This window comes from Pyrgilauda ruficollis, unplaced genomic scaffold (genome assembly GCF_017590135.1).
Source record: "Pyrgilauda ruficollis isolate IOZ18807 unplaced genomic scaffold, ASM1759013v1 scaffold14, whole genome shotgun sequence".
NCBI lineage: Eukaryota > Metazoa > Chordata > Aves > Passeriformes > Passeridae > Pyrgilauda > Pyrgilauda ruficollis.
The window spans coordinates 5,577,784-5,604,849 of record NW_024512543.1 but is presented as its reverse complement, the minus strand read 5'-3'; the positions used below and the strand labels follow the sequence as shown (position 1 = coordinate 5,604,849).

The following is a 27,066-nucleotide window of genomic DNA, read 5'->3' as shown; positions in this document are numbered from 1 at the left end:
CAAAGTACTCAAGAATACATCATAGCGAAGATTTGCAGTGTGAACTATCAGCAGTTTTGCCCCTTCTTCTCCTCTATAGGAAGTAATTTGGAATGTAGTTGACAGCTCTTCTGCTGCCAATTTTTTTTTTCCTCTACTTGGAAATCTTTGATTTATTGGTCCTTTCCATGCTCTCTGAAAAAGATACAGATTTAATTTCTTCCTCTGCAAGTTGCCCCGTACACTGACACCTCAGAGAGTTTGAAGATTTCTGGAAAGCTGGAAGCCTTACGACAGAATGACTGTGACTATGTGAAAAAGAAGCTAGCTGTGGATTAATTAGCACTTTTGTGCCTACACATCTTAGCTGCACTCAATACTACTTTGCTTCAACTATTAACTGACTGCAAAGTCCCAAACTTATTACTTCTTTTCTTTTAGAATCTAAACCTGTGAAAGGAAGCAATCTGCCACATGAAACCAGCACCTTTAATGAAGGTTTTTAAATATGTAAAAGTCCTTCTGTGTAGTAACCTGAACAGCTGTAGACTAGGACCAGAGAGAGTAGTTAGGCTGCAAGGTAAAAGTGGAAGCAAGGGATTTTTAAAACTGGCTTGTTCAAGAAGCATGACAGTGTTATTTCAAAACAGCCATGGTTTCATGTATGTAAACAACAGCTGACAGGAGCTTGTGTAAGCACTCCTTGAGCACACATTACAACAAATGGAACAGAGAACAAAAAATCTGCTGAAACAGAATATGTAAAAAGTCTGGTGCCTACCCTTCTGGCATAGATTTTTGTCTGTACGTGCCTCCAGTAGAGCCGGTGTCACTCGAGGAGGACAAGTTGCTTGGAGAGTTACGGCACTGCTGCGACCTTGCTAAGGCGATGGAGGAGACGGTGACATAGACATCGGAGCCAGGAGACAGCCTGTTCAGAGCAAGGGAAGCCTCACATCAGCAGGGTCACGCTGCAAGGCACACCCAACAACACCCTGCAAACTGCCACAGCAACAGCATCATGGAGACGGCAGAAATCCTATCAGCTGAAGGGTCACACATTTCCCTCTTATTAATCTACTGGAAACCATGAAAATCAACTGCAAAACGCTGGATGCATGGAAAGAAATAAAGGCCAATGTGGGAAGAAAATTCTGGCACACACTAGGAAAACATTCTGGTTTCTAAAGTCTGTTGTTACAGATTGATTGTAAAGAATAACAAAACATGACATTCCTCATCAAAATACCAACTAGAAGAAAATATTCCTAATTCTTGTAACAAACTCTTGCCTAGAACTTAAACTAAATGTAGTGAGCTGCCTATGCAAACTCTTCCAAGAGTATCAAGCTTACCTCTATGCCACCAAAATTGTTCACATTAAAACACAAGGACTAAAAAAATGCACTGCAATCTATACATAGCACCCTAAAAATTAACATTCTAACACAAAACTATCTCAACAGATCAAGAACTCTGTTTGAAAATGCAGACCTGAGTCACATAAAGCCTTCACCTGTCAAAATAACCATACAGCAAATAAACAGTCTAGAACTGCAACACATGCAGCTGGGCAGAATGGCTGGAAGCAGCAGGCTTATACTGCCCAACTCATATCCTGTTCTGTAGTCAAAGGCTTTTTTAGATAACTGCATTGTGCATTTTGTTTCCCAAACCCCAGCAGAACTCACTGCTGTTAGCTGGTTCTTTGTTCTACTCAGTCGTGACTGAAGCTATTCAAAACTTTTACAGTGGTTTGAGTGAAGTTTGAATTATGCCATTCACAAACATCAAACTCCTACTGAGAACAAAAGCCTTTATTCATTTTATCTAGGAAAACAGTAATTTGCACAAGCTAAATAATTTAATATTTGAAAAACAGATAATTACTTCAGTCATATAGATTGAAATAATGATTTCAGTCTATATAGTCATATAGATAAAATGCCTCAGCACCCAGCTCGGGTCTTGGGCTTTAGAAGATCTTAGCCTGGCCATTTAACCTGTATCTCTAAAGGAGTGGCAGATTTTAAATTAGCTCTTACCACAATACTGTAAAAACTTGAAAAATTTTAAAAAATCTTTCGGAAATTAAAAACAATTATTGAACTGATTAATGGTCCTTATGTAAGCATATATATTGAAACAGCGTGTGTATATATATTTATATTTACATTTATATCAAATGTGCATTGTCCTCCTAAGTACTTTGCAAGATAGTAGTAAACAAACAAAATCTAAAAATGGAAAGAGCAGTATGACTGGATCAAACATTTTCACCATTTGGAATTTCATGAAGTGCATATAACTAATAGTAACTCTTTTTCTGAGACAAAAAAAGGAATTATGTAAGGTCTGACCATGCTAAGTACTACACCAATTCCAGTAATGCCTTTCTAGTCTACCAAACGTATTTTAACTTATCCCACATTTACCAAGCAACTATTCTGAAATATTTGCTTGCAAACAACATGGTTGAAGACTTGAAAACTTGGGGACCCATAAGCCAAGCAGTTTATTTTCCCAGAAGCAACCCTCTAAAAAGAAGGAAAAACAGTTTGGCCACACAAAAATGCAGTTTCATTAGCATTCACTCACATATAAAGGTACACACATTTAAACTCAGTTACACCTGCAGAGCAATATACAGTTTAAAATTATGACCTTTTCCCCCAATACTAAATTGGAATTGATGGCAAGGAAATCAATTACTTCTCGAATAATTTCTTTGAAATTTTTTGTGTTGAAAAATGCTGACATTTTCATTTCAGCTTCAGCTATGCCTTTTCTCTTCTTCCTATGCCTTACCAAAAAGTGACAGCACTGTTCAGAAGGAACATCAAGATTTCAGAACTATGTCATAGAGTTCTAACTCATTTACAAAGAGGAAAGACCTTGAGGGCAAACAAAATTGTATTATAAATGTGGTCTGAACAAGAGAGATGAACAACCAGTCAGGTAGGACATTATTTTATTTAAAGCAGAAGTATATTTTTTTGTTAGTACAGTTCAAAATTGCACTAAAACACACTAATAGTATAAGACATTTCATTTTGTATGAAACATGTAAGAGAAAAGAATTTAAGAGCTAATTAGTTCAAATTGACTTTTTGAACTGCTTTGAAATCTTTTGATGAAAGGCACTTCCCAAGACAAAAGGTGTATTGTGTTGTGTTAGCAGTATGCCCCTATAGCTAAAATAATCTGAGCCTGTCTTTTGTTTATAATTAAAAACCACACTAAAGCAAGCTCTTATCTATTTCAAAAGAGTTTTAAAAAGAAATGCCAAAATGGTTAAGTGCATGAGTCCCACAATAGAATTTAAAAATAGGCCAAGCATCCATTACATTAAACAGATACAATTACATTGAAGCCAATTGAACTGGGATTATCCCATGCATGATTTACTTCTAACAGATCTAGTTCATCCTGAAAGAACTGGTTGAGTCGTGCCAAGTATGGGAAGAACATCATCTTTTGTGCAAGCAGTGAGTGGAATGGGCATACATTTATTTTATTTAATATGATCACACAGACATTGAAAGCATCCATCTTGCTCTTAATAAATTCATTTCCATGTCATTAGCTGTAATTTTCCCCACACATTCAGTGTGCATAGGTATGTAGTACACACATCAGAAGAAAGATGTCCGTCTAGGTCACTTTGTGCCTATGGCCTAAGGCAGTCTAATTACAAGATCATACCTAGGTGCCTTTTCCTGTAAAACTGTACAGGCACAGGGCCTGTACTGTGCTACAACTTCTCCTGCAAGAGCTGCAGAGCTCAGAAGCAAAGGAGGGTCAGGCTGGTGGAAGAGGGAAAATGGCCTTACAGTCAGTGCTGACTTGGCAAACTGAATTCTTACTTTGCGCTTGCTGGAGCACTCTGATGTGACCACTACTGTATTTGTTAATGACAATTTTTCATTTGTTTTTGCTAATTTTAATTTTTCAAAGGCCTTCTTTGATTCCAAGTCCCACTATATCTCTGAGCTGAGATCTTCCTAAAGCAGCTGAAGTCAACTGAGGCTATAATTTGAATACATAAAATATTAACAATGCTGGGCACACTTCCAAATATGAGATGGCCAAAACAAGCAGAATAATTAGAACATAATTTATCTCTCTACCTTTGTTCTTAATCTGAAGAGGGCCAAAGACATCGCTTCTCACACAAGAATTTTGAAAAGTAAGTTTAATTAATACCCATGAAGCATTCAGCAACTATAGTAATGGGTGCCACTGTAAAGCTTAGAGGGGAATTAGTAATGGCATCTTTACAACAGGATTTGAATGTCATCCAGTAAATAAGGGACGGAGCAAAGAAGAGAAAAAAAAATTAAATAGCTCTTCTTTAATGAGCTGCATCCACTGTGTGAATGAGGCAGATGTCCTCTGTTACAAGAAATTCTTGTAATTTAATCAAAAGAAGCATCTGAATATACAGTTACTCAAGAGTTCTGAAAAGAACAGCACAGTACATCTTAATTCTGGCATGCTTACCTTCCATGTGTTTGAGTTTTACAATCCTAATAATACTGCAAGCCACAACAATTACCAGCAAACACCATTTCAAATGCTCTCATGTTTAAAGGAAAACAATCCATTCCATTCAAAAAGGAATAAAACCCAGCCTTTTTGAGGAAGGGGATAGTGAGTGAAACAGAAAAGGTAATTATGTTGTCATGTTGTACCTTCTCAAGTTTTGGGTTTTTTTTCAAGTTGATCATCACCTTTCAGAAAACATATTGTAACAAGAAAAGACACAGAGGCAGGCAGTGGGATATCAGATGTATAGGAGACACACTGAAAAGCTCTGTGGCTCCAGGGATTATAGAGAAACATCCCCTCTGCTTCACTTCATCCGAACATGACTTACACTGGACCAAGCAAGCAGTGCTTACTCACTATCCCTCATGAGAAAGAAGAAGAACAAGTAGGAGGTCCAGAACTACCAAGAGACCAATTAGCAGGAACCCGGATGAAGAGCCAGCAGCCACAGCAGTACAGGTGCACCCATCTCCAGGCAATCTTACGAGCACACAGCCAGGGGACTGTCAGATCTGGTGAAGAATCTTCCTTTACACTTGTAAGCATTTCTTATGCTTTTCCCTGGTCTCCATTGATGGCCCTTGTCAAACAAGAATGACCAATCTTGACAAGACTTTTCTCAGATGTTTTTACACTGCAAGAGTTTGGCTGCACAGGCATGCATACCAACAAACCTCTGGTTTTTCCACTGCTGCATCCCGCTCTAGGTCCTGGAGCTGGTAGGAAGCGTGTGGTATATAATCTCATGCTGGTACATGTTTTAATTTGAAGAATGTTATGAGAACATTTAAATAACAAATCTTCAAACCCCGTGAGGTAGGCACTGCGTGTACTACAATGCTGACTTGGCAGGTAGCAAGATGAGCACAGACACCTGTTTGTTTATATTTGGAAAAATGTCACTGATCCAGGATACACAGCAGCAGATCAGGATTTTTAGGTAATACAGGAACAGCTTAAAATAGAATCTGCCTGCAGGAATTAACCTATAAACTACAACTAGCATAATTACTATCACTGACTACATGGGCATCACCCAAATAAGTACAGAGTCTTAGGGCAAGACTGTGCTTCAAAGTCCTCAATATGACACAAAACCAATCAATGATATTATTCTAATACTTCCACACTGTGGAATTTTACTGCCACTGCGTGACTGCAGTCGTGCTGTAATTCAGTTTTCCACTTGGTTTAAAATATTGACTGTGCTCAGAAATTTTCTAGTTAAAAGCCTTGAGCTTTCATCCAACAGTACTCAACTGCAGATTGAAGTGCTCAAGTCCAGACTGGGGTCTTCAACACGCTTTCATCACTGATTTCCACACTTTTTCAAATGACTGTCAAATCAAATTTTAGTTAAAACTGGTTTCAGCTTAATTGACAAATTAAAAATAGATAATTATTTACCATTATTTCCTCTCCTTTCCTTCCATATTGTCTCTTAATAGAATATCAAGACCAAGTGTACAAAAAACCAGAAAATTGGGAGGAGAGGAAATAAATTAAAAAATCGAGTGCTATAATTACATGTTCTCCAAAAATATCAGCTCTGGTTTATTTCACACATATGTGGTTTATTGTTTCTTCCTTAACATTAGAGATTTATTTTAAGATTTAAAGTTCTGGGTTATTTTTCCTGTCTACAAATACCCACCCATATCAATAATGACTACATTCAAAGATCCAGATACTGTGAAGATCAGGGAAAACGAGCTAGTAGGTTGGATATATGAAGACAATCCAAAGAAGGCAAATTTAAGTACTCTGCTGGACTGGGCATTTGTCTGCCTTCTCAGAATGAGGATTGTCAAGCAACATGCTCTCCCACCTACAACAGCAGTGTCTATGGGGAGATGATGTTTGGATAATTATGAAGTGAAATCCTCCTGTTCTCAAGATTGCTAATGCAGATTTTATGTATTTCTAACATACTTAAATGGACTAAAGGGAGCAAAGCACAACAGAGCACCATCACTGCTGCCTGCACCAGAAACATGCAGACTTCAGCACCTCCTCCTCAGTGTTCTTTAGGGTAAATATGAAAACTAGTGGTGAAAAACTAAATGAGACAGCAGTTAAGAGGGCTATGAGAAACCCACCTTGGTTGATTTTAAGACTTCACACAATAAGAAGCATCTGAGGTCACTAAAATGCAAAGCTTTCTTTTATCGTGTAGAGAAAAGACAAATGAGTCTTGCAGTGAGCTTATTGTTGAGGTTTTCCCCCTCCTGTATTTCTTTAAAATGAAAAAAAAAATTATTTCTTCACTTTAACTGGAAAGACATTAACCTTATGCAAGTGATGATATATTTAAACTTGATTTATCCAAGACTAACATCTTTAGCAGACCAGAAAGATGACAGAAGACATTTTTCAAGCATCCAGAAAAATTCCCAGTGAAATTTAAAAGCTACTTTGATAATATACTTTCAAGGATCAAAAATCCAATAGAACCCTTTTTGAATAATAATAAAAAGAATACTTAAAAGAATACCTAGAGGAGGAAAAAAAAACCCTCAATCAAAAAAACCCACCAGCTATGTGCCCTGAAAATGAAGGAAATGAAAAGTCGAAGTTTCACCTTTTGAAAACAAATACTGACTAAGAAAATGTAATTTTCAATTTGCAAACGTTTATCAAGCCATAACCCCCCTTTCTAGAAGCCTCCAGAGACTGGATAAATCTTGAATACCTTAGGTATGTTGCCTGCATAGAACTTTATGCACAAGGAACACACAGTTGTTAATACCCCTTCTCCCAGGGCAGCCAAAGGCTCTCTCTTCAACACGAGCCAGCTCCGGACTGTAGCCAAGCTCTCTGGTTAACACAACAGGATGAGATGGAAGCATCTGGAAAAACCAGCAACTCAGTGGAATCTGATAGTCTGTCACTGCCTTAAGCTTTTCCCAGGTACATAAGGAGATTGTTCAGCACTGGAGAGCAAAAAACACCACCAGCTCAGCTGCTCTTCCTTCCAGTTCATCATCCGCCTGTCTTTAGTTCTAAGAGGCAGATATACCTGTAGCCATGCAATTTTTATGTTGGTCCAAACAGATCATTCAAGAATCAAGTCCAGCATTTCAGTGGCTTCTGCAACCTTTTTTAACAGACACTCCAGTCAGGTTGTCTGTGAAATTATTAGTGCCTTCAGTGTTGCATTTCTTTTTCCACCTCCCACAGATGGGAGCTTTTTAAGTATATATTTAAGGAAAAGAAAGTAAGAATGTTAAGTCCTTAGCAACCACTGTAATTTCCTAACAAGGTATCCAACACAGAAGTTTCAATTTCACCTTGGTAGTTTCCTGGTCTTGGCTGTACCATCTTTGAACATGTTTTTCCATCCCCCGTTCTTCAGGACGTGAAAAAGATTTTAAGTTGTTTCATTAGAACTCTCTTACATCTTCTACAATATGCATCCTATTACCACTGCTTTATAATTTTCACCCACAAAGATGATCAAAACCTATCTAAAGCTTTTTTTCCCTAGGATTTGTCCAAAATAAGAAATACAAACTATTAACTTGCTTCCCTTCACAGATCTCATTGCAAATAGAGACAGATTTGTGTAGATAATCATACCAATGACAGTCCATTTGAATGCTATCAAATACATATTTTTTCATGAAAGAATAAAAATACTGTCACATGATGGATCTGATACCTTTATCCTAACAATTGCTTTCTTGTTTGAAGAATTTGAAACAACAAAAAACCCCAAACCACCCTGGAGAAATCCAAAATTAGAACAATTTCTCCTCTAGCCTAAAATGTCTGAACACTGAACACTCCCCAGTCAGATAAATTTCCTTTCTATACTAGTCAGAACTCTCTTGCTAAAAACCCTGTCAGATACTATTTTTGCTTTGGGTGCTTTAGGCAATTCTATCAAGCCTATGAACAAGATAAATTTTTGATTTACTTTTTCAAAATGCCGAAGTTCATGAACACTTAGCTCTAAAACTCTGACTGAAACTCATTTAAAGCTTAAATAACAATACAGCAATTTCAGAATACTATCCAACACAGGGAAACATCCCAGCATACTTCATTTTGTGGTTAATTGTGCCAGGAAAGGTATTTCCTTTTGATTATTGTTTCACTCATGGTCATGCTGTCTTTTGACTAATTAAAACCAAGATTAAAAGCAGTCTTCAGATACTTAGATAAAACTCCTGTGAATTTTCCCAGGCAGACTCAGAGCAGCAATGAAAAACCATTTGTGAAGAAGACACGTACCTCCGGCTCTCCAACGGGCGCCCATCGCTAGAGATGCTTCGGGGAATGTTGGCTCGTTCTGGGGGTGCCATTTTTCCTTCTCCTTTGCCAGAGCTAATCCTAGATGGTACTGGGCTTTGGATTTGAGATGGCACCTGAGCCACATGAGGTCCCTGTCCTTTGCTTGCATTTCGCTGCCATTTGTTATTATTTCTGAAGGGAAATTTGAATTCATACGACATTCCTTCATTCACTTTGTACTCCATCACTGGCATACGGTAGTTTTCTGAAGAACTCCTGGAAATGAAGAAATTAACATGCAGCTATAAAAAATAAAAACATGTGTCCTGGTCACAAGAAGAGAAATCTGAAGACAGAAGTTGAATAAATTCTATGAAAGCATGAGATTTTCTTTGTAAGAAACATTTATTTAACAAATTTTAGAAGGATCACACAAGAGAAAGGAGTAGTGATGGTGAGAGTCTGTCTCTTCATCCTGGTGAGTGATGCACAACAGACTACTATGGACTCTACCTTGTTGGCCTTTCCCCTGATTCTCACACATTAACAACCCTGTTGTCACCATTACTGAGCCCTGACCCAATGCCTGTCCTTGTCTATCCCTCCAGAAGAGTTTACAGCCATCCATTCCAGCATTCCAGTTGGTCAAGCTGATACTCTCCATCTGATACTGGGCTAGAAAAGCTAAAAAGATATGAGAAGGTTATCTCCCCTTCTTTAAGCCATGTGTTTTAGAACTTGCCTGCACCCAGACAAATAAGACCTGAAATGTTTGTTCTTTTTGAGACACACCTTTCTGATGCACAGACATTAAACGACAAGAGTAACATTAAATAAGGCACCATACATAACTTCCAAACACCTTTGGCTTTGGAGTATCTCAGCTGATAAACTTGCACATTATGAAAAGACTTGCTGGAAACTGTAGATGCCAAACCCTAAAGATGCCCATTGCTTCCTGAGGAACAGCACAGCACAAAAATCTGACTAGAACAGGACATAAGCTAATGCGGTCCACATAAGAAGCAGGGCAAACTTCTGCATATATTTCAAATGAGGCACTTGGAAAAAAGATGTGATCTTCTGCTTCAGTAAGGAAAACTTTGGCATTTCTCTTGACAAATGTATATATATCTGAGTGAATACTAAGTATCTTTTATCATTATTACTTTATCTACATACATCACTCTCTAATGCAAAGAAAAATAAAAAATCAGTGCAAAATTTTGAACCCACAGCTCTTCCTCTAAGCAATTAGACCATTAGGGGTGAGAAATATTAGTATATCTTCCCTGCAATAGACAAAAAACAAGACAGAACTTGTTATCTGGCCATGCTGACATAAGCAAGTTGTACAGTCCAATAGGAACAGACAAAGTGAAACAGTCAGTGCTGAGGTCTTGCTGCCTACAATATGCTCATTTTGTAGTTTTATGCTGGTCTACCCTCTAGTCTTAATGTACAAATTAAATTATAATTTGGAAGGCATGAGATGTGCTTCCAAAGCACATGTAGGTCAGCTTCACCTGAAAGTCTCCCAGGCCACTCTGATGTGATCCACTGCATGCTAGACAGGGATGAGCAGGAAATAAGGCCACTCACAACTGAACTACGATATTGATAACTGATATCCTTTGTGGGTTTTTTTCTCTTCATATTTTATGTGCCTGGTATTCTTTCCCAAGTGCTCATGGGCTTAGCTTGGTTTTCTCTTTTTCTTCCTGCAACATACTTACAGTTTAACAAGCAGGAATGCACAATCTCCTTTTAAGGCTGTGTCCTTAGATTCAAAGTCAGCAATCAGCCCACTAAATAAGCTCAGTGGCAATGTTTTAATAACCATGGTCTAGAGAGACTTACCCATAACAAGGCCTGCCTCTGCACAGGGCATGAGAATGTAAATTGGAGTATTTGGATATATTTTTGCATCTCCTACTGACCTCGTACATATGCCTGTTGCCAAGTCAGCTTATCTAACTGCACCCCAACTCCATGCCAACCAATTTATTAGGACAGGGACTACTTCTCATATGAATGTAGTATTCCAAGCAGAACACATCTTCATTTTAGTTATGGTCTGCAGAATTTACTGTAGTAGAAATACTCAATGACCTCCAGAGGACATAACGAAAGGACTCCAGTTGCAGAAAACCGATTGCCAAAAGAGAAACTGCTTTGTGCAAATACTTAACTGAAGTCACTAGTAATACACGTAAGATAGCTACAAATTCAAGACACAGTTCTTGAACTTGTATGATTTTGGATAGAGTAAATGGAGGGATCAAGAGCTGCTTTATGGAATTTTATAACTAGCAATAACCCACCATGAACATTTGCTCACTAGACAGCAACAACAAAACTTGGAGTATCTCACGAAGTGCAGTCATTTCTCTTACTGCTATGGGTTTAGATGCACTAAATGTAAGCCTGGTTTTGGCTGTACTTAATTTAGTTCAGAAATAATAGGATCTCTGCTTTCCACACTGATTTTTCTGCTCTAATCCTTTCATGATGATTGCAGCTGAACTTTCCATTTGCTTGGGCTGCTAAATACTGCACAAAAGCTTTCCAAATATCTCATGAATGACCTTATGCCACTCGTCATTTTAATCCCTGACATGTATTCAATTTTCCACTGACAGCTAAAGGACAAAAAACTCCTTTTCTCTCTGCTCCTCTTTTGCTAGCATTTACGAAAGGAGTTCATGTTGCTTACAGTAAAAACAAACATGGATTTTTCTTTTACACAAGTACCAGGTCCTTTGTCAGAGACACAATTTCATATAAATATAATATATATGTGTTAAAGTTCAGCTCCAGTCTTAAGTACACAAAGATTTAGCAATTACACCTACAAAGATATAGACTGATTAAAAAAGAGCAGTGCAAAAATGCTTTCTCAGTCTCTCACTCCAAGGAGTCCTCTGAACTTCAGTAACTGTACTTGCTTCTTGGAAAACCTATCCTAAACCTTCAGCTAGCCTGAGGGCAAATTTATTCTATTAAACACCATTCCATTTTAATCATATAGCAGCATTTCTAGGATACAAATACAGGATGTCAGGAATATGCAATTAAGACTTAGTGATGTGGCTGAAGGCTACAGGAAACACTGAGAATTCATAAAAATTATAAAAGCTTTAGTGTGAATTCAGGAAAAATGGAGGGACCTAATGTCCAGTTTAAGAAAAATGCACACGTTACTGCTTGTTTCTGATGAAGCAACAGTTTTAAACTATAAAAACAGCAATCAAATTGACATGAGCTTCAGGCTTAATACAGACGGGAAGTGAGAGAGATGCAACAAGATCCATGGAATAAAGAAGAATTTGCAGCAATTCCTCTGGCCACATCCATACCTTTGAAAAAGCCTCATCATTTACAGCCTTACTTACTGTGAAAATAGAAGCATGTAAGTCTATTCCTAGCTCTCAAGAATTACATCCACACGCATTACAAATTACCAGCAAATGGGAAAGCAGGCAGGAACGTGTGCAATCAATTTTGATGCACGCTCAACACATAATGATGACTAAAAAGTTGCTTGATTTTCATGTTCAATTCCATGGTTCCATGAACTTCTTCACACGTTGTTACATTTTAGTATTCAACAAATACTGGGGGGCATGGAGACTGAATATGGGCAATTTTTCCTGCTCTCTTCTTCCAACCTTAAAATACTGGATGTTGTATTATAATTACACCACATTTTTTTGGAGGCTAATACTCTGTGGCGGTTCTTCCCACAAAACAAGATACAATTTCAGAGCAAAACACAGCGACAGGAAAAAATACCTGCGTGGCGTGCAGTCCTCATAGGGAGGGACAATGACGACCTTGACCGTAACTGATGTCCTGAGCAGATCGATCATTTGCTCGTGGCTCAGGGTGGCCACGGCCACCTTGCAGATCTCCACCAGGCGGCTGCCCTGGCGCAGCCCCGCCTGCCACGCGTAGCCGTAGGGCTCCACGTCTGCCACGATGCCCTCGTAGTTCACGTGGAAACCCAGCTGGCCCAGGCCATTCCTGCGCAGAGTCATCTCCACGGTTTCACAGCCCTTGGTCACAAGCTGGGAATTGAAATGTAGATGGAATTGAATGCATTGAGACACCTCAGGGGCTAACAGAGGTTTAGGGGCTCAAGTTTTGAAGAACCAACTCCCAAGGATCATGGTGGGACACGATCAAGGGATATATATTGCAGTCCTAGGTACATAATCAGCTGAAAGGAGTCTTGTTGCTCAAACTAAGATTTTTCAGTAGAATTTAGTCACTCAAGTTCTGCCTTGGAATTTTTACTGCAACCACAAGAATTTTAGAAGATCCATGGCAGCACACAACAGAAAAACACATGGAGTTACACAAGCATCTCTGTCTTTTACACTTTAGTAACCAAAAAAACATTCTCCATTTCTGGTTGTTTCAGAAAACGGCAAAATTACTTTTCAGTCAGAAAGTGGTAGCACGCAGCTACTAAGCACAGTAAACTGGGGACTGTGCCAACTCTTCCATGTACCATGAGCATCAATGTCATCAAGAGCAATCTAAAAGGGCCTGGATTTCCTTTTTTCCTGGTTGTTATACAACCACAGTTGTGAAATTACAGGAAAGAGAGTGAAATGTAGCACATTATTTCGTAACTTAATTGGATATAAAATGAGCATGGACAGATGCTTTATAGGGAGACACCATGATTCACTGCATTTTTAGTTTATCACATGCATTCAGAGTATATCTGAAGGTTGCAGTGAGGATTGGGACTGCACCCTGCTGGCACCATAATAAGTTAGTCTCAAAGATATTGCAGGTTCATTTGAAACAAGACACAGCAAGTCTGTAAAACCGAGAAAGGGAAGGAAAACAAGGAAAAGAAATAATGTGACACTTCTGTACTTGTTGTGTGGGAGCAACTTATGCATCTGAGGACCTGGTCTTTTTAATATATTAATATATTTTACACGCACGCACACACACACACAGAGCCAGCTGAGACGAGTTGATACCTGATAAAAGTGAAAGCAATATTGAGTTTTGAGAAATAGAAGCAGGGTTGTCCTTATAAATGTCACAACAAAAAATGTAAATAGTTTTAGGAATCTCAGGTGTTATTTAAATTGAAGCTTTACTTGGCCAAGGGGTGAGAGGAGAAAGCAAAGAAGGGGAACCAAACAAGAGAACACATTCTAACCTCCAGCCTTTTGACGATCTCTTTGATGTCATCAATGTTGCTGATGAAGCTCTCCAAAGAAACACATTCACCTCTCTCATAGAATATTTTGATATTTGTGTCTGTTGAAGTCCACCCTATCACATCTCGACAGGAGCAATTGAACACCACGCTTTTTGTGTCCTGTTCAATGAGGACTACAAACTCATTAGAGATGCCTAGGAGACAGTCTATTTCCATACCCTTGCTGTAGTCTTTTGCATGGACACTCCAGACAATAGCACCAGAACTATAGATCTCTGCTCCTGGATAAGGTTTGGACTTTTCCTTCTTTTTTGAAGCAAGTGAGATGAAGGGGAACTTGCCAGAAGGGTCAATGGGTGTGTTGGTGACATTCTTCTCTGCCAAGTCTTTCAAGTACTCCTGCCGGGTCCTGGTGGCCATTGCACGGAACTTTTCTGATTTATGAGCAGCATTCTCTGCATTAATGACTTTGGCCAGTAGGAAGTCCCTGAACACATTTGATTTAGGAAATGTCACACCTTTTGGAATAGGTGGGCCAAAGGATGGTACATCTCTGGATCTTGTCACAGCAACGCTAAATGAAATAAAAGAATAAGAAACACAGTGTTTCACTCTAGGCAAATTCAGCAGTTTTTCCTTACAGACAATACATTCCCTCAAATTTTATTTTCTTTTCTCAGCAATATACCTAAATTTACATATTAATATTGCCATTGTGGAGGTTATGCCCCCTTTACTATATAAACAGAAAGCCACTTTCTTGCATATAAGCATTTTCGAGTCATCCCCAATCCCACAGCTCAAAAAGAGCTTCAAGTACAAAACTGTAGGGGGGGCTTTTTTTGATAAGTAATCACTCATGTATGGCAGTTCTGAATTTTGTTTGGTTTCGGTATAAAAAGAAAATTTCTAACTCACACTATGAGAAAGGCTAGCTTAGAATGTAGCTACTTAATGCTGAAAGGCTCATCTGAAAGCACTGCCAAGTGTGTGATCAACACTAGAAGTATAGATTAAATGAACACATTAAAAAACAAAGGCAATGAAGTCATCTTACACAGCCAGTTCCACTGAGAAAATCATCTGGTGACTGAATGCATATATACATCACATTACTGTTTTACATTTCTGGACTGAAAAATTCACTAGCTGATATTGCATGCCAGTGATAGAACACTACTCTGAAAATACCAGAAATAAGAAACTTCTGAGAAGTTCAGAGATACACTGTAGAAACAGATACATTCTTTTTCAACCCTTCCTTTTAGTTCCTGCACCAAGTGATGGTCTGACAAAAAGCTTGCCTTAGACAACAGGGACCAGTTTAGCTATTCTCAACTGTCAATACTCTTTTGATATAAATCAGATGAGAGTTGTTTGGAACCTCTGAAGATTTGACATTCCAATCCAGTATCATTCACTTGGCAAACTATCCTAAGAGACTGAAATTCTACTTCGATAGTGACAAGAAATGTTGCAACAGTTCAAACAGGATTGACCACATGTCTGTAACTAAATCTGAAAAAGGATTAACTAACTTTGGCCAGGATACCATGGTAATGGAAATAAAGAAGAATAGGATAAAACTTGACCACATTAGGAAAGTATGTGGTGTTTCACTTAGAACACTGGCTGGTATTATTGCCACATTTTGATTTTATCTGAATTCTTAAACATAATCAGAGAAATTTCCCCCAAAAATCAGTAGCTAAGATTTCAGACTAAATCTTTTGAGGGAGCATATAGGAACACCAAAAATAAAAATTAAGTCACCCATCTACAACTGCATCCTTCTGGTTTTGAGTGGTAGTTTGAGTGGTAGTGTTTGTTTGCTTGGGGTGGTTTTTTCCTTCGGTTTTTTTGTTTGTTTCTTAATTATTATATTTTTTATTATATATTATATTATATATTATCTTTTTTCTGGCAACTGATATTGAAAGATGTCATTACTGTCATATTTCCTCCCAATGTATACCAGTATATCTCAAAGTATGCAACAGGGGGGGCTCATGAAGCAACTGACTCATCTCTAGTGGTCCTGAAGAGTCTGTTATTAAGAAATGCAAGCCTAAGCGTTAAACACAACTACTGGATGCAATGAAAACCTACCAGACACTACCAGTAAGTTTTTGTTTGGTTCAGTTTCATGAATCACAGGGATAAGAATTCAATCTTTAACACATGCTAGAGAAGTTTTAAAAAGTGAGCAATGCTCAGAGATGCCAGACTTTTGAAATATTGTTTATCTTAGTTGGGAGAGAGAATCACGGGCCAAGACAGTGCTTGACTTTATTCCTTTTATGTAGTTTTTAAATATAAATTCCAGTACAATTTTATGCTATATGGTTTCCTGTTTTGTCTAGAATTATGAATCCATGAAACTGTTCCAAATAATTCAGTGAAAAAGAGGTCAAACTTACTTTGAAAAGTCTCCTAGAAAAACTTTTCATAATAGAATTCTACAAATTTAAATCAAGTGTTTGCACTGAGAGGACAGGAAAAAATAGTGTTTCAATCTTAAAGACAGTACAGAAAACATACAGCGTTCTGGTGGTCTTGTGTATCAAAATGAACACTGACATTCTCCCAACTATGTTTCACACTGTTTCCCCTCCCCTTAAAATTTAAGCCTGTACCATCACTAAAGCCAAAATTACCATTAAGCAACCAATGAGGTTCCAGCCCTTATAGTTGTAAACACTTGAAAAATGAGGTGATTCAGGAGTCTGAAGGTCAAAAATAGAATCCTCAGATACTGGAATGTATTACAGTTTAGCAAGTATCAATTTCCCCCATGCCTTTTAAAAGGAAGAAAATATATGCAGTCATATTACTTAAAGTACAAGACAAAAGCAGATCTATGTTGTAATATGCAATTCAAGTGAAAGATGCATCTGCAGCCCTCGTGGATGCATTTCCTACATTCCCTTTGCTTCAATATCACTTTCTGTACTGGGTAAGAGCTGAAACATATGTCTAAGAGTTTAAGGACAAGCTGTGTTCACATAAATTATGCAACAGTTGAATTTTTCAATAAGCAGCCTGAAAAAGAGTATCCACATGAACATTCTTAGTCCAGGAGAGTTAATACATATACAAAGTTCAGCATCAATTTTAGAAATGCTCTGTGAACTTTACCAAAAACTTCTGAGGACAGAAAAGCCTTTAAGCCATCTATATGTACTTAAAAAATAAAGAATACACCAACTCATACACAGCAGTCTTAGATTTTCCTCTAAATAAGCACTTGCCTTAATAAAATACTTAAGTGAATATTTGTATTTCAGCAAAAACAAGTTAATTCTAAGGCTACCTCGTTTCAAGATACATTCTCTAAAGCCACTGGCCTGACATTTCATATTTTAAATGAAAATGCTTTATAGAGGTTTTCTGAGATGAATCAACATTTAAAAATGAAAATATTCTAAGAGTTCAGTATATAACAAAGGTAAGAACTTTCACTGATAGTAAAAAAGCATAACTCAGAAGCATTTCTATATGCTTGCAATTTAGTTTAAAAAATTATACTAATAGGAATATCATCTTTCAATTCTTTATTACATGTTACTATCAATTTCCATTTTCTCTTTTAATCATATTGACTTTAAGGTCACTTTAAGACTTCATTTTTTGCTGCATAATTCTCTGTCATTTCATTGTTGGACTGAAATGAGATAAGGAATTAAGATATTTCAGAGAGCTTAGCTTCTTCCTGAAAGGCTAAGCCACTTTTTCACTGTCTTAACTTTAAAAATGGAACATAAACTCCGATGACCAAGTTATCTAAGCAAAAAGTGGAAGTGGTTTTTTTTCCTTTGTTCTATCAATGCAAAAAATATTCTTCTAGCATACTCATAATGAAGAGAACAGAAAGGAAGTGAGAAGGTAATTCTAAAATAATTTCCAAGTGCTTGATATGCATGTGTATGTGCACATGTGTGTGTGTGTGTCCTCACACCCGACAGCAGCAGCTTCCTCACTGGGCATGTTTCATCTACATATTCGTGTTTATTTACTCTTTAAAAGAGTTCTAAATTCACATGACTCAAAACCTCCTTGACCCTCATCTTTCATTACATTTCCCTACTGAGAATTTAGGAGAAGAATGACAGCTGGCTCTGCACTCCAGCTCCATGTGTTCAGCGGCTGCAGCAGTAGCTGTAACAAACCTGTAACAAACGCTGTCGGTGCAGGGACCGTGCACCCTCACAATGACAAAGACGTGCTGGAAGTGGGAGCGGATGTTCTTTGGGCTGAATGGTTGTGCTCCAGGCTCCTGGAAAACTATTGTCACAATATCATTTCCAATATGTCGTTTTCTCAGAAGCTTTAATGAGGGAAAAAAAGAAAAAAAAAAAAAAGGAAAAAAGGTTAAAACAGACTTTTCACAAATTTCCAATACTTTATTTCTTATTATTATAAATTACTATTGCTCATTTTCTTTCCCCAAGTGATACTTCAAGCTGAAAAGTGAAACAACTGAGGGTTATCTATCAAGTACCAGAATTAGTTGTTCACCTAATAAATTTCAGGCATGGTTGTTTTCATAACAATTTCATTTTAATAGAGCATATAGGGTGAACTTATAAGGGAAAACTTTAAGCTAAACAAAGGGGAAAAACAAATCCCATGAGTATCAAGAGTAACCAGTGATACATGGAAGCAGGAAAACATCCCCCATTTCACACATTTTTACAAGCCAGTGGTAGGTCCTATTTAAAGTTGAAAACAAGTTGTCATTGTCCTTAAGACAAGCTATAAATAATTTCCTGTTGGCTTCTTTCAGTAAATAGAGCGTTCTGCCCAAACAGTATACAGAGTTAAAAAAAAAAAAAAAAAAAAAAAAAAAAAAAAAAAAAAAAAAGAAAAAATATAGAAAGAAGAAAGGATCCTGACTAAGGATTTTGGCTCATGTACTCTTGTGTAGTGTGCTGGACCACCCATTCATTATCTCTCTGCATATTACAGTCTGATGAATGCAAACCTTAAAGGGAAATTGACTTAGCTGTAGAAGGTTTAAAATCATCATTTACACTGTGGTCCTTCTGACTTGTACTACTGACATTATTGCATACTATTCACATCAAAGTAATGCAAAGTAATTAAATAGAAAACAGTCCAATGGAGAAAAATCTATGATGTACCTACAATCATCTACTTAGCTCATCTCCCTGACACAGAGACTGCCACCTTCACTTTTGATTCTCTAAGTGGTTTTTTGGTAGTAATGAATAAAAGTTGCCTTAAATACTCAATAGTTCATCTACTTCTGAGCCCGTCTTACCTGTTGCTTGTTGTTTGGAGTATATGGCAACATAGTAGAAACGTGGAACATGATTTCATAGTCCTTGTATGTTGTGTACAGAGAATGAGTACCTGTTGAATCAGCTGCAGTTAAAAAAAGACAAAATGAAAGTATTATTAAAAAAAAAATCAAAACCAAAGTTTCATTATTATTTAAAAAACCATCAGTCAAGACAAAAATTTTTATTCATCCTCAATCCTAGCTGAAATATCAGCAAGTAAGAACTTACTTGGAGTTTATTCACCTATCAAAGCAGGTGTCACATAAAGACAGCCTGTGCACTTTTGCATACTTTTCCCAGACAAAAACTTGTTAGGAATAGGGAATTGATACCAGAAGACCCTGAAGAAAGCCTATGTAACGTGAAAAGTGAGAACAAAGTCTGAGATAACTTTCAGTTATCAAATCTCCACCCAATATCTCAGAATGAAACTGAACTGTAAAGAATGTGAAAGAGACTTCAGCAAGGAAGGCAGACAGATACTGAAAATGAATAGTGTGATCAAACACATAATAAACAGCAAAGGATCTATAACCCACAACAACAACAACAACAGGATGAGTTCTCCTAAGCACAAACATCAGGACTTGAAATTCACTGTAATGAAATCAGGTAGCACCTTCACTGGAGCAGCTGATTTAAGGACAGGAACAGTCAAAACCCCAAGTAGGATGCCAGGATGCTTATAACTGATGATGAAAAAAGCCCACAAAAGCGACATTATGATGCTGGTATATTAATCTAAAGTAATCTCACCTGTTTTGAGTTCTGGCCACCCTATTTTAAAAGTTACAGAAGAAAGAGAAGGGATCCAGAAACAGGCCACAGAAATAATTAAATGTGGATGGAGAGACTTCCATGTGGAGAGAAAATGATAAAAACTAGGACTATGAAGTTTAGAAAGAAAAAAGAAGAGAGGGATATTACTCAGTTAACAAAGTGTTGAGTGAAAACAACACTTGATTACAGACAATTGTGAACTTGTTTTCACTTTCTTTCACTCTAAAAAGTGACCTGGAAAAATATGCCATTCATTTAAGTCAGAACACATTTAAAGATAAAATAGTAAGTATATGCTATTAAATACAACTTATGTCCATAGTGCAAAAAGCCTGGTTTCAAACACCACTTGAAAATAACTCGTTTTATATATGGAACAAAGCATTCTGGCTATTTGAAGTTATATAAACATGCTACTAAATTATATAATCCCAGCTATTTATAACAATGTATTTTAAAAATCTGTTAAAAAACTGTATCTTGGCATTTTCATTAGCAGAAAGATCACGTTGCTAAGAAGACAACAGATTTGAGATTTGTGATGCATTTACAGTAACAAATATACAGTTTATTTATCCAGATTCTGAGTATAAACTTTGAGAAGTTTGTTCCCTGTCAGTTTCAGAAAAATAAAATAGGGGTAGCTTTACTATAAATGAAACACAAAATTATCTTGAAAATTAAATAGAAAGTTTTCTATATTATATCCACACAGAGATTTTGCACTTCCAAATCCCCTATCTATAATAAAAAGGGAATTAGAAAGAAAAGATTCCTACAATCCAAATATTATTTTAATAATTTAATATTAAATACGCCGATCATTTTCTTTCAAATGCTATTTACAACAGCAGGACAGCTGAAAGGGGATCATTTCACCTTGCACTGTGTTCACAGCAGCCTCTGTTCTCTGCCTGATCACTGCAGTGCACACCCAAGGAGACAGATACACCCAAAAGTCACCTAAACATCAATGCAACTTCATAACAGCTTCATCTGCTGAACAGGCAATACACTGATTTGTACATCATCTTTTGGAAACAGAGCATACTTGGAAGAGGGGAGGATTAGGTGCAAAAAGATAGGGAAGTGAGACCGGGGAAGGCAGGCCCAGAAAGAGGGGAAGGGGCTCAAAAGGTATTGGGAGAATGTAATATAGCAATTCTAACCAAAAATGTTGTAGAACACCTACATATGTAAACCAAACATTCAAAATTCCTGGCAGGATTTAATTTTAGGCAGAAAAATGTTTTCTGAGAACAGCACTGATTCTGCAAACTAAATAATCATCAAATTACACATTTAATAATCCCAGTTATTTCCAAGCACTTTACAGTTTAAATCTCTCCTATTCAAATCCAACTGCCAAGAGATGTCCATATGCACTACGACTGTGCATCTCTCTCACCATTCAGCTTTTGTGAAGTCCAGAATATTTTTCCTGAACTACACCACCATAACTGCAGGTGTTTGCTTTAAACCAAATCACAATTTGCAATAAAATCCAAGACTGTGTACTGGAATAACATCCATCATTTCAAGGTTAAAACTGCAAGCCAACACTGCAATCTACTTCTATTTAACAGAGGCCTGAGGGATCTTTAAATTCATTAGCACCTTTTTACACTGAAGACATCCCCTCTGGCCACCAGTTTATGGCACAGCTACTCATTGCTTTCCCAGCCTTGCCCCATTAATGGATCTGGGCACTTAGCTGAGTAGCTGATGCTTTTTCCCTTCCATCATTAATCATCTCTAAAAACCCTCCTTTGTCTTCTGTCCTTCCAATGATTCTCAGCTATATTCACAAGGATTAACAGACACACATTTTGAAGTGTTTTCTTTCTAACACCAACAGTGCTCAAAACTGTGGCAGACAACCACCAACATGCTGCTGACGGAATCCACAGGACTTTGTCAGCCTGCTTCTACAGCAGTTTAACCTCTGTGCTAGAAAACTCCATAAAAACTATTATGAGTAGAGAATCTGACTCCCTCTTTCAAAGAAAAACAATCCAAGGAATTGTAGGAGAAAGAAAAGTAAGTTATACTGATAAGGCAGGACAACCACTACTACAAACTGCAGTAGGGCTCACAATAAAAAGCATAAGAACAAATATTTTCAGAGCTTAATGTTGCTCCCCTCTACCTTTGCTTTGTCAGCAGCTGTCAACGCTGCTCTTCTGTCATACACAAGGATTACACCAAGCATTCATGATCAAATTCTGTAATACCCAAACTGCTTTCAGACAGAAATGAGGAGGACAGAATCTTTTATTTTGTACCATACAAAAGTATAGGTGTAACACAAATGCAGAGAAATGCAGATGGACTTCCCCCATCACTATTTCTGCTTCTTAAGCAACTTAACATTTTAAGATTTGTTGGCCTCCCAACAGAAGGCTCAGACCCAAGAGTAAGCCTATCATCATTTCCACAAGGTTGCAAAGCTGTTATATGGTGCAAGTTCAAACGGTAATCTATCTGTATTATTTCATTACAAACACTGGGGTTTCTTGACAACCCCTAAATGAAATGTCAATTCAAAGTCCATTCATTCCCTAGATTTTATTATCTACTTAATTAGCTTATGGTTTTATATTCTTCTGATGTCTCAATCAGAAAATCATGCAGTATATAAACATTTAGTACAGAAACCTACCATTATTAACTTAGTTTGTAATCTTATCAAACTGATAAATCATAAAATTCCCAGCTCGTATTAATCAACTTCCTTTATTTCCCTCATCAACCACACCACCACTCTGTTGGACACACAATCCTTGTTACCAGGCCCAGCATTATCAAGCTGATCCCACTTACCAATGTAAAATATTGAAAAGCAAGACTAAGTGAGGGGGAGGGAAATAAAGCATACATTACAACTGGAAAATAAAGAAAATTGACTGAAGTTATAATTTGAAAGATCACTGTGATGTTTATTGCTTTAAAGTGATGCCCATAAGCTTCCCAGTCACTGTGGGATAGGTGACATTTTCAAGCTCTATTTCCTATCCAAAGTCTGCAGGCTGCAAGGAGATAGACTGTTTCCCCTCTGGTAATTCTAGAAATAAACAAACAAAATTTGAAAAGTAGCATCTCTTTTTCACAGCGGTACTGGCAGAGATCCAAAACTAAAGCCCTTGAAGGATGCAATACACTTAAACAGGCTTTCAGTTAATAGTATGCATGAGATTCCTCCTTTTAAGGAACTGGCTCTGTTATGGACACTTACTAACTAGGACCCTAACTCTAAAAATTTCTAAGAATAACTGTTCTGAAACTGCCTTTTGCTAGAGCAACTTTACTTTTCTAAATTTGCATAAATTAAAAATAGTGTGAATATTTCCAGAGTACATAAACAAATCAGCTCATCTGCATGCAGAGAAATATCTTTCCATGTCTTACATCATGTAACTGCTTTCCACAGCTTGCAAAGTATTGTCAAAGGTACAGAAACTAGCCAAGCAGTCTACACAGATCTGACCTTTCTGACAAGTCAATGAACAGACATTTGTTTTTAAGCGCATCTTTGCAATCAACTGTGCTGCCACTGAACACAATCCTCGGGCAGGAAAACTTCCTGAGTAGTGAGACTCCAAAAACTATTTCAAGACAAGGCTCTCTAGCAACAAAAGAGCACAGAGCTGGAAGAAGGAGAAGCTCAGTTCCTAGCTGCAGACCTAGCTGTTTCAACAAAACCCATAAACCTAAGTCACAGTAAAAAACCACAACCCCCTCCTTTGCAGGTCTCTGTGTTAAGGCCAACACAAAAGGACCAACTGATTACTTAGGGTAGCTACTGAAAATGTATTGCCTGGCTGTATTCTGCTCTATATATATATTCCCCAGACCTGAGATGCAGCTCTTGTGACCATCTCTGGTCTTTAGCATTTCCCCTACCACTAAGTGGCTTTTTCCCCCCATTTCCTGTGTAGAATATGCTGTAAGTGTTTCCAAATGCAGCTATCCAAAGAGCTGAGTGCCGTGCCCCCAAAGCACCTTCGCTTTCAGCATTACCATCTGTGCTTTGCACACTGGCAGAAAGGAGAAAATACCACCATCAAGGTTGAATTAGAAATGTTTGCTGCTGTTCACATTTGCTGCTGTCCAGACCTACTCATTAAGAACTCGCATGCTCACACGTAGTCATGTTTTCTCAGTAATCCTGCAGGCAATCTAACCTGAAAGATTTCAGACAACTTAAAAGAGTTCCTAAGGAGTTCTGGCTGATAAGGTTCTACATATGTGAGACTGTAAACCTTGACTGAAAGAAAATGTAGGAAATCCTTCATGAAAGCAGCAGTTTCCACTTAGAGGATTTCCTGTCCTCTATGGTCATACTGAAGTGTTCACATAAAGACTTTTTGTATTTTTAGATACAGAATGGAGCTGAGTGGGTCTACTGGGCAATGTGAAAAAGATATGCCAGTTCTCAACTTGGAGGAGAAACCACCATTACAAGATAACTCTCAAAACCAGGAGAGAGTCAGTCAACTTAAAGGTTCCATTCAACAGGTGCTAAATTGTAGTCCATGAACTCAAAGCCTGACAATATTCTTTCCTCGAGTCAGAAGCAACAACAAGAAATTCAAAACACCTCTGGAAAATTTTGCTGTTCAGAAGAAAATGCAAAAGAAGTACTTAAAAGACATTTACAGCTTTCTTGGGTATATTTGTGCAGATGAATCAATCATACAGCATTTACACATACTAGAAACCAGAGTGTGTGGACTGACACCAAAATATGGATTATTTTCCTTTTTTTCACATCCTAACTAACCTGGAAGAAAGGGGAGAGACAACCTTGCTTTAACAACTGAAAGTAACAAAGTCACAATACAAAACTAGAAGCTAAAAAAATGTTTTCTCTGTTTTCCATACCCATTTGATTTTTGACCTAGCTCATCTTTATAACCAATAAAATGACAGTTCAGAGCTGTGCAAGAAGAAAACTCACCTTGAGAATTTTAAGTATTTCCTACAAGAGAGCTGATGAGGGACTTCTCCCAAGGACATGTAGCAATAGGACAAGGGGGCATGATTTTAAGTTGAAGAAGGACAGGTTTATATTAGACATTGGGAAGAAATTCTTTACTGGGAGGGTGGTGAGGCACTGGAACAGGTTGCCCAGAGAAGCTGTGAATGCCCCATCCCTGGAAGTATTCAAGGCCAGGTTGGATGGATCTTTCAGCAACCTGCTCTAGTGGAAGGTGTCCCCGCCCATGGCTGGGGGGTTGAAATGAGATGATCTTTCAGGTCCCTTCCAACCCAAACCGTCCCATGGGTCTATGAAATGCTCTCAAGGGAGGTACTACAACAGAGGCAATATAAGTATTGCAAGTAAAAAAAACCAGGCTCAATGTTAAATAAGTGCAAAATAGGTATTAATTCAGGTTCAAAACCAAAGGAAGCTTTAGAACCCTCTGAGGATTGACAACTAGACTGGTCAAGAACAGTCTGAGGAGATGGCAATGCAATTGCTGTAGGAATTAAGGACAGAATATAGAATGATGGAGTATTAAAGCACAACAAAGTACTCTATTTGTGCCAGGAGACCCATGACAAGACCACAGCTTCTGCTGCACCGAAGCTGATGAATGTTTTTCAGCTTTCATGAATCAAACTCCTTATTTCATTTCCTTTGCTACAAGTAAGCAAAATAGCAAAAGATCTCCACAGGAACTGGTTAGCTCCAGTACTCCAAGAAAAGGAACACAATACAAAATTTCCCCAAGTAAGTCAAACAGATCTACAAACTGAATGCAGCATGTGCTAGCTGATAAACAGGTATTTCACATGACTGATTCCAAATGCAGGGAGTTTCTTTTATAGTTACGGTCACCCAAGATCATCTCACCACTGCATTTTGTTGCAATATGTTTTACAGTTAGAGCTGATAACATAGCTGCCAAATCCAGTTTAATTTCCATAACTCAAAAAAGAAAAAGCACAGAGGGAGGAATACATTTGACAGGATGACTAAGACAAAACTGCCTAGAAGAAAAACTCCATGCAACAGACATCAGAAAAGCAGTATATCAACTTTTCAAGGTGGAGTGATATAGATGCATTTGCAAAACATTTGAGACACACTATAAGCGCTTAATTTTAAAAAAAAGACATACCAACTGTATTGATTAGCCTTAAGACAACACACTGATTATAGATCTGCAATACTAATAATCATTCCATAATTACTGACTTCTTGTTGTAGCTTTATTGACAATTTCATACCAAATTAGTGCAAAAATCCAATCATTAGAGTTGAGAGACCATATGAGTACAGTTAAATTACACATGCTCTGCTTTCACTTATATTAAGCAACTGCCTTCCTACAACAAAGATGTTATTTTGAAGGACTCTTCAAAAGGCAGTTAGCAACCACATAAAGCATTTTATTCACTTAAGGGGGGAAAAAGAATGAAGAAGTCTTACTTTTTGTATCCAGCTGAGCACGGTACTTGTCAAATCCCTTGAGTCGAACTCGCTCTCCCAAGAGCTGAAGAAACTCCTCAAAGGCTGGACCTGCTGATTCATTATTATACATTTCCTCTTCTGTGCTTTGCCCAGCTTTACAGTACATGATACCCACCTTAAGTTGGTAACTTAACTGCAAAAGAAAAAAGATTAAAATTTTATGTGTATTCCAAGTGATGAAGCAACTTACACACCCAATTCACTTCCCACGTTTTCATAAATCCATAATTCACAAATGAAAAGATACCTAATAGTCAGTCTAATTTCAAAAGTTAGACTAATTTCAAATACTCTCATTTTTTTCTACTGTATTTGCCTCAAGGATGGCAGATTTAATCTGAAGATGTCAAAATGCTTTCTGAAGTCAAACAAACATGAACGTTGCTTATTTCCAGGAGGGCAACACCGCAGCTCGCAAGTCAATGTCCAACACTGAGCCACACGGGAAGTGCTGGCTGAGAAATGCCAGGAACTTGACACTCACTCACTGGTACCACAGCTGCCATCCTATGGTAAGCCTTCCAGGCAGAAGGGTAGGGCAC

The 27,066-nt window shown here is 37.7% G+C and overlaps 1 protein-coding gene across 4 annotated transcripts in view; it reads right to left on the bottom strand.

The window, feature by feature from the left end:
• SIPA1L1 (signal induced proliferation associated 1 like 1) overlaps positions 1 to 27,066 on the bottom strand; it is a 199,182-nt gene that overhangs the window by 25,838 nt on the left and 146,278 nt on the right. For all 4 annotated transcript variants that reach the window (XM_041459962.1, XM_041459961.1, XM_041459964.1 and 1 more), the window contains 7 exons: positions 26,483 to 26,657; positions 19,242 to 19,345; positions 18,127 to 18,284; positions 13,955 to 14,531; positions 12,562 to 12,836; positions 8,767 to 9,042; positions 761 to 910 (listed from right to left, as the gene is read on the bottom strand). In XM_041459962.1, coding sequence (XP_041315896.1) covers positions 761 to 910; positions 8,767 to 9,042; positions 12,562 to 12,836; positions 13,955 to 14,531; positions 18,127 to 18,284; positions 19,242 to 19,345; positions 26,483 to 26,657 — 1,715 coding nt within the window. The remainder of the gene's footprint in view (positions 1 to 760; positions 911 to 8,766; positions 9,043 to 12,561; positions 12,837 to 13,954; positions 14,532 to 18,126; positions 18,285 to 19,241; positions 19,346 to 26,482; positions 26,658 to 27,066) is intronic.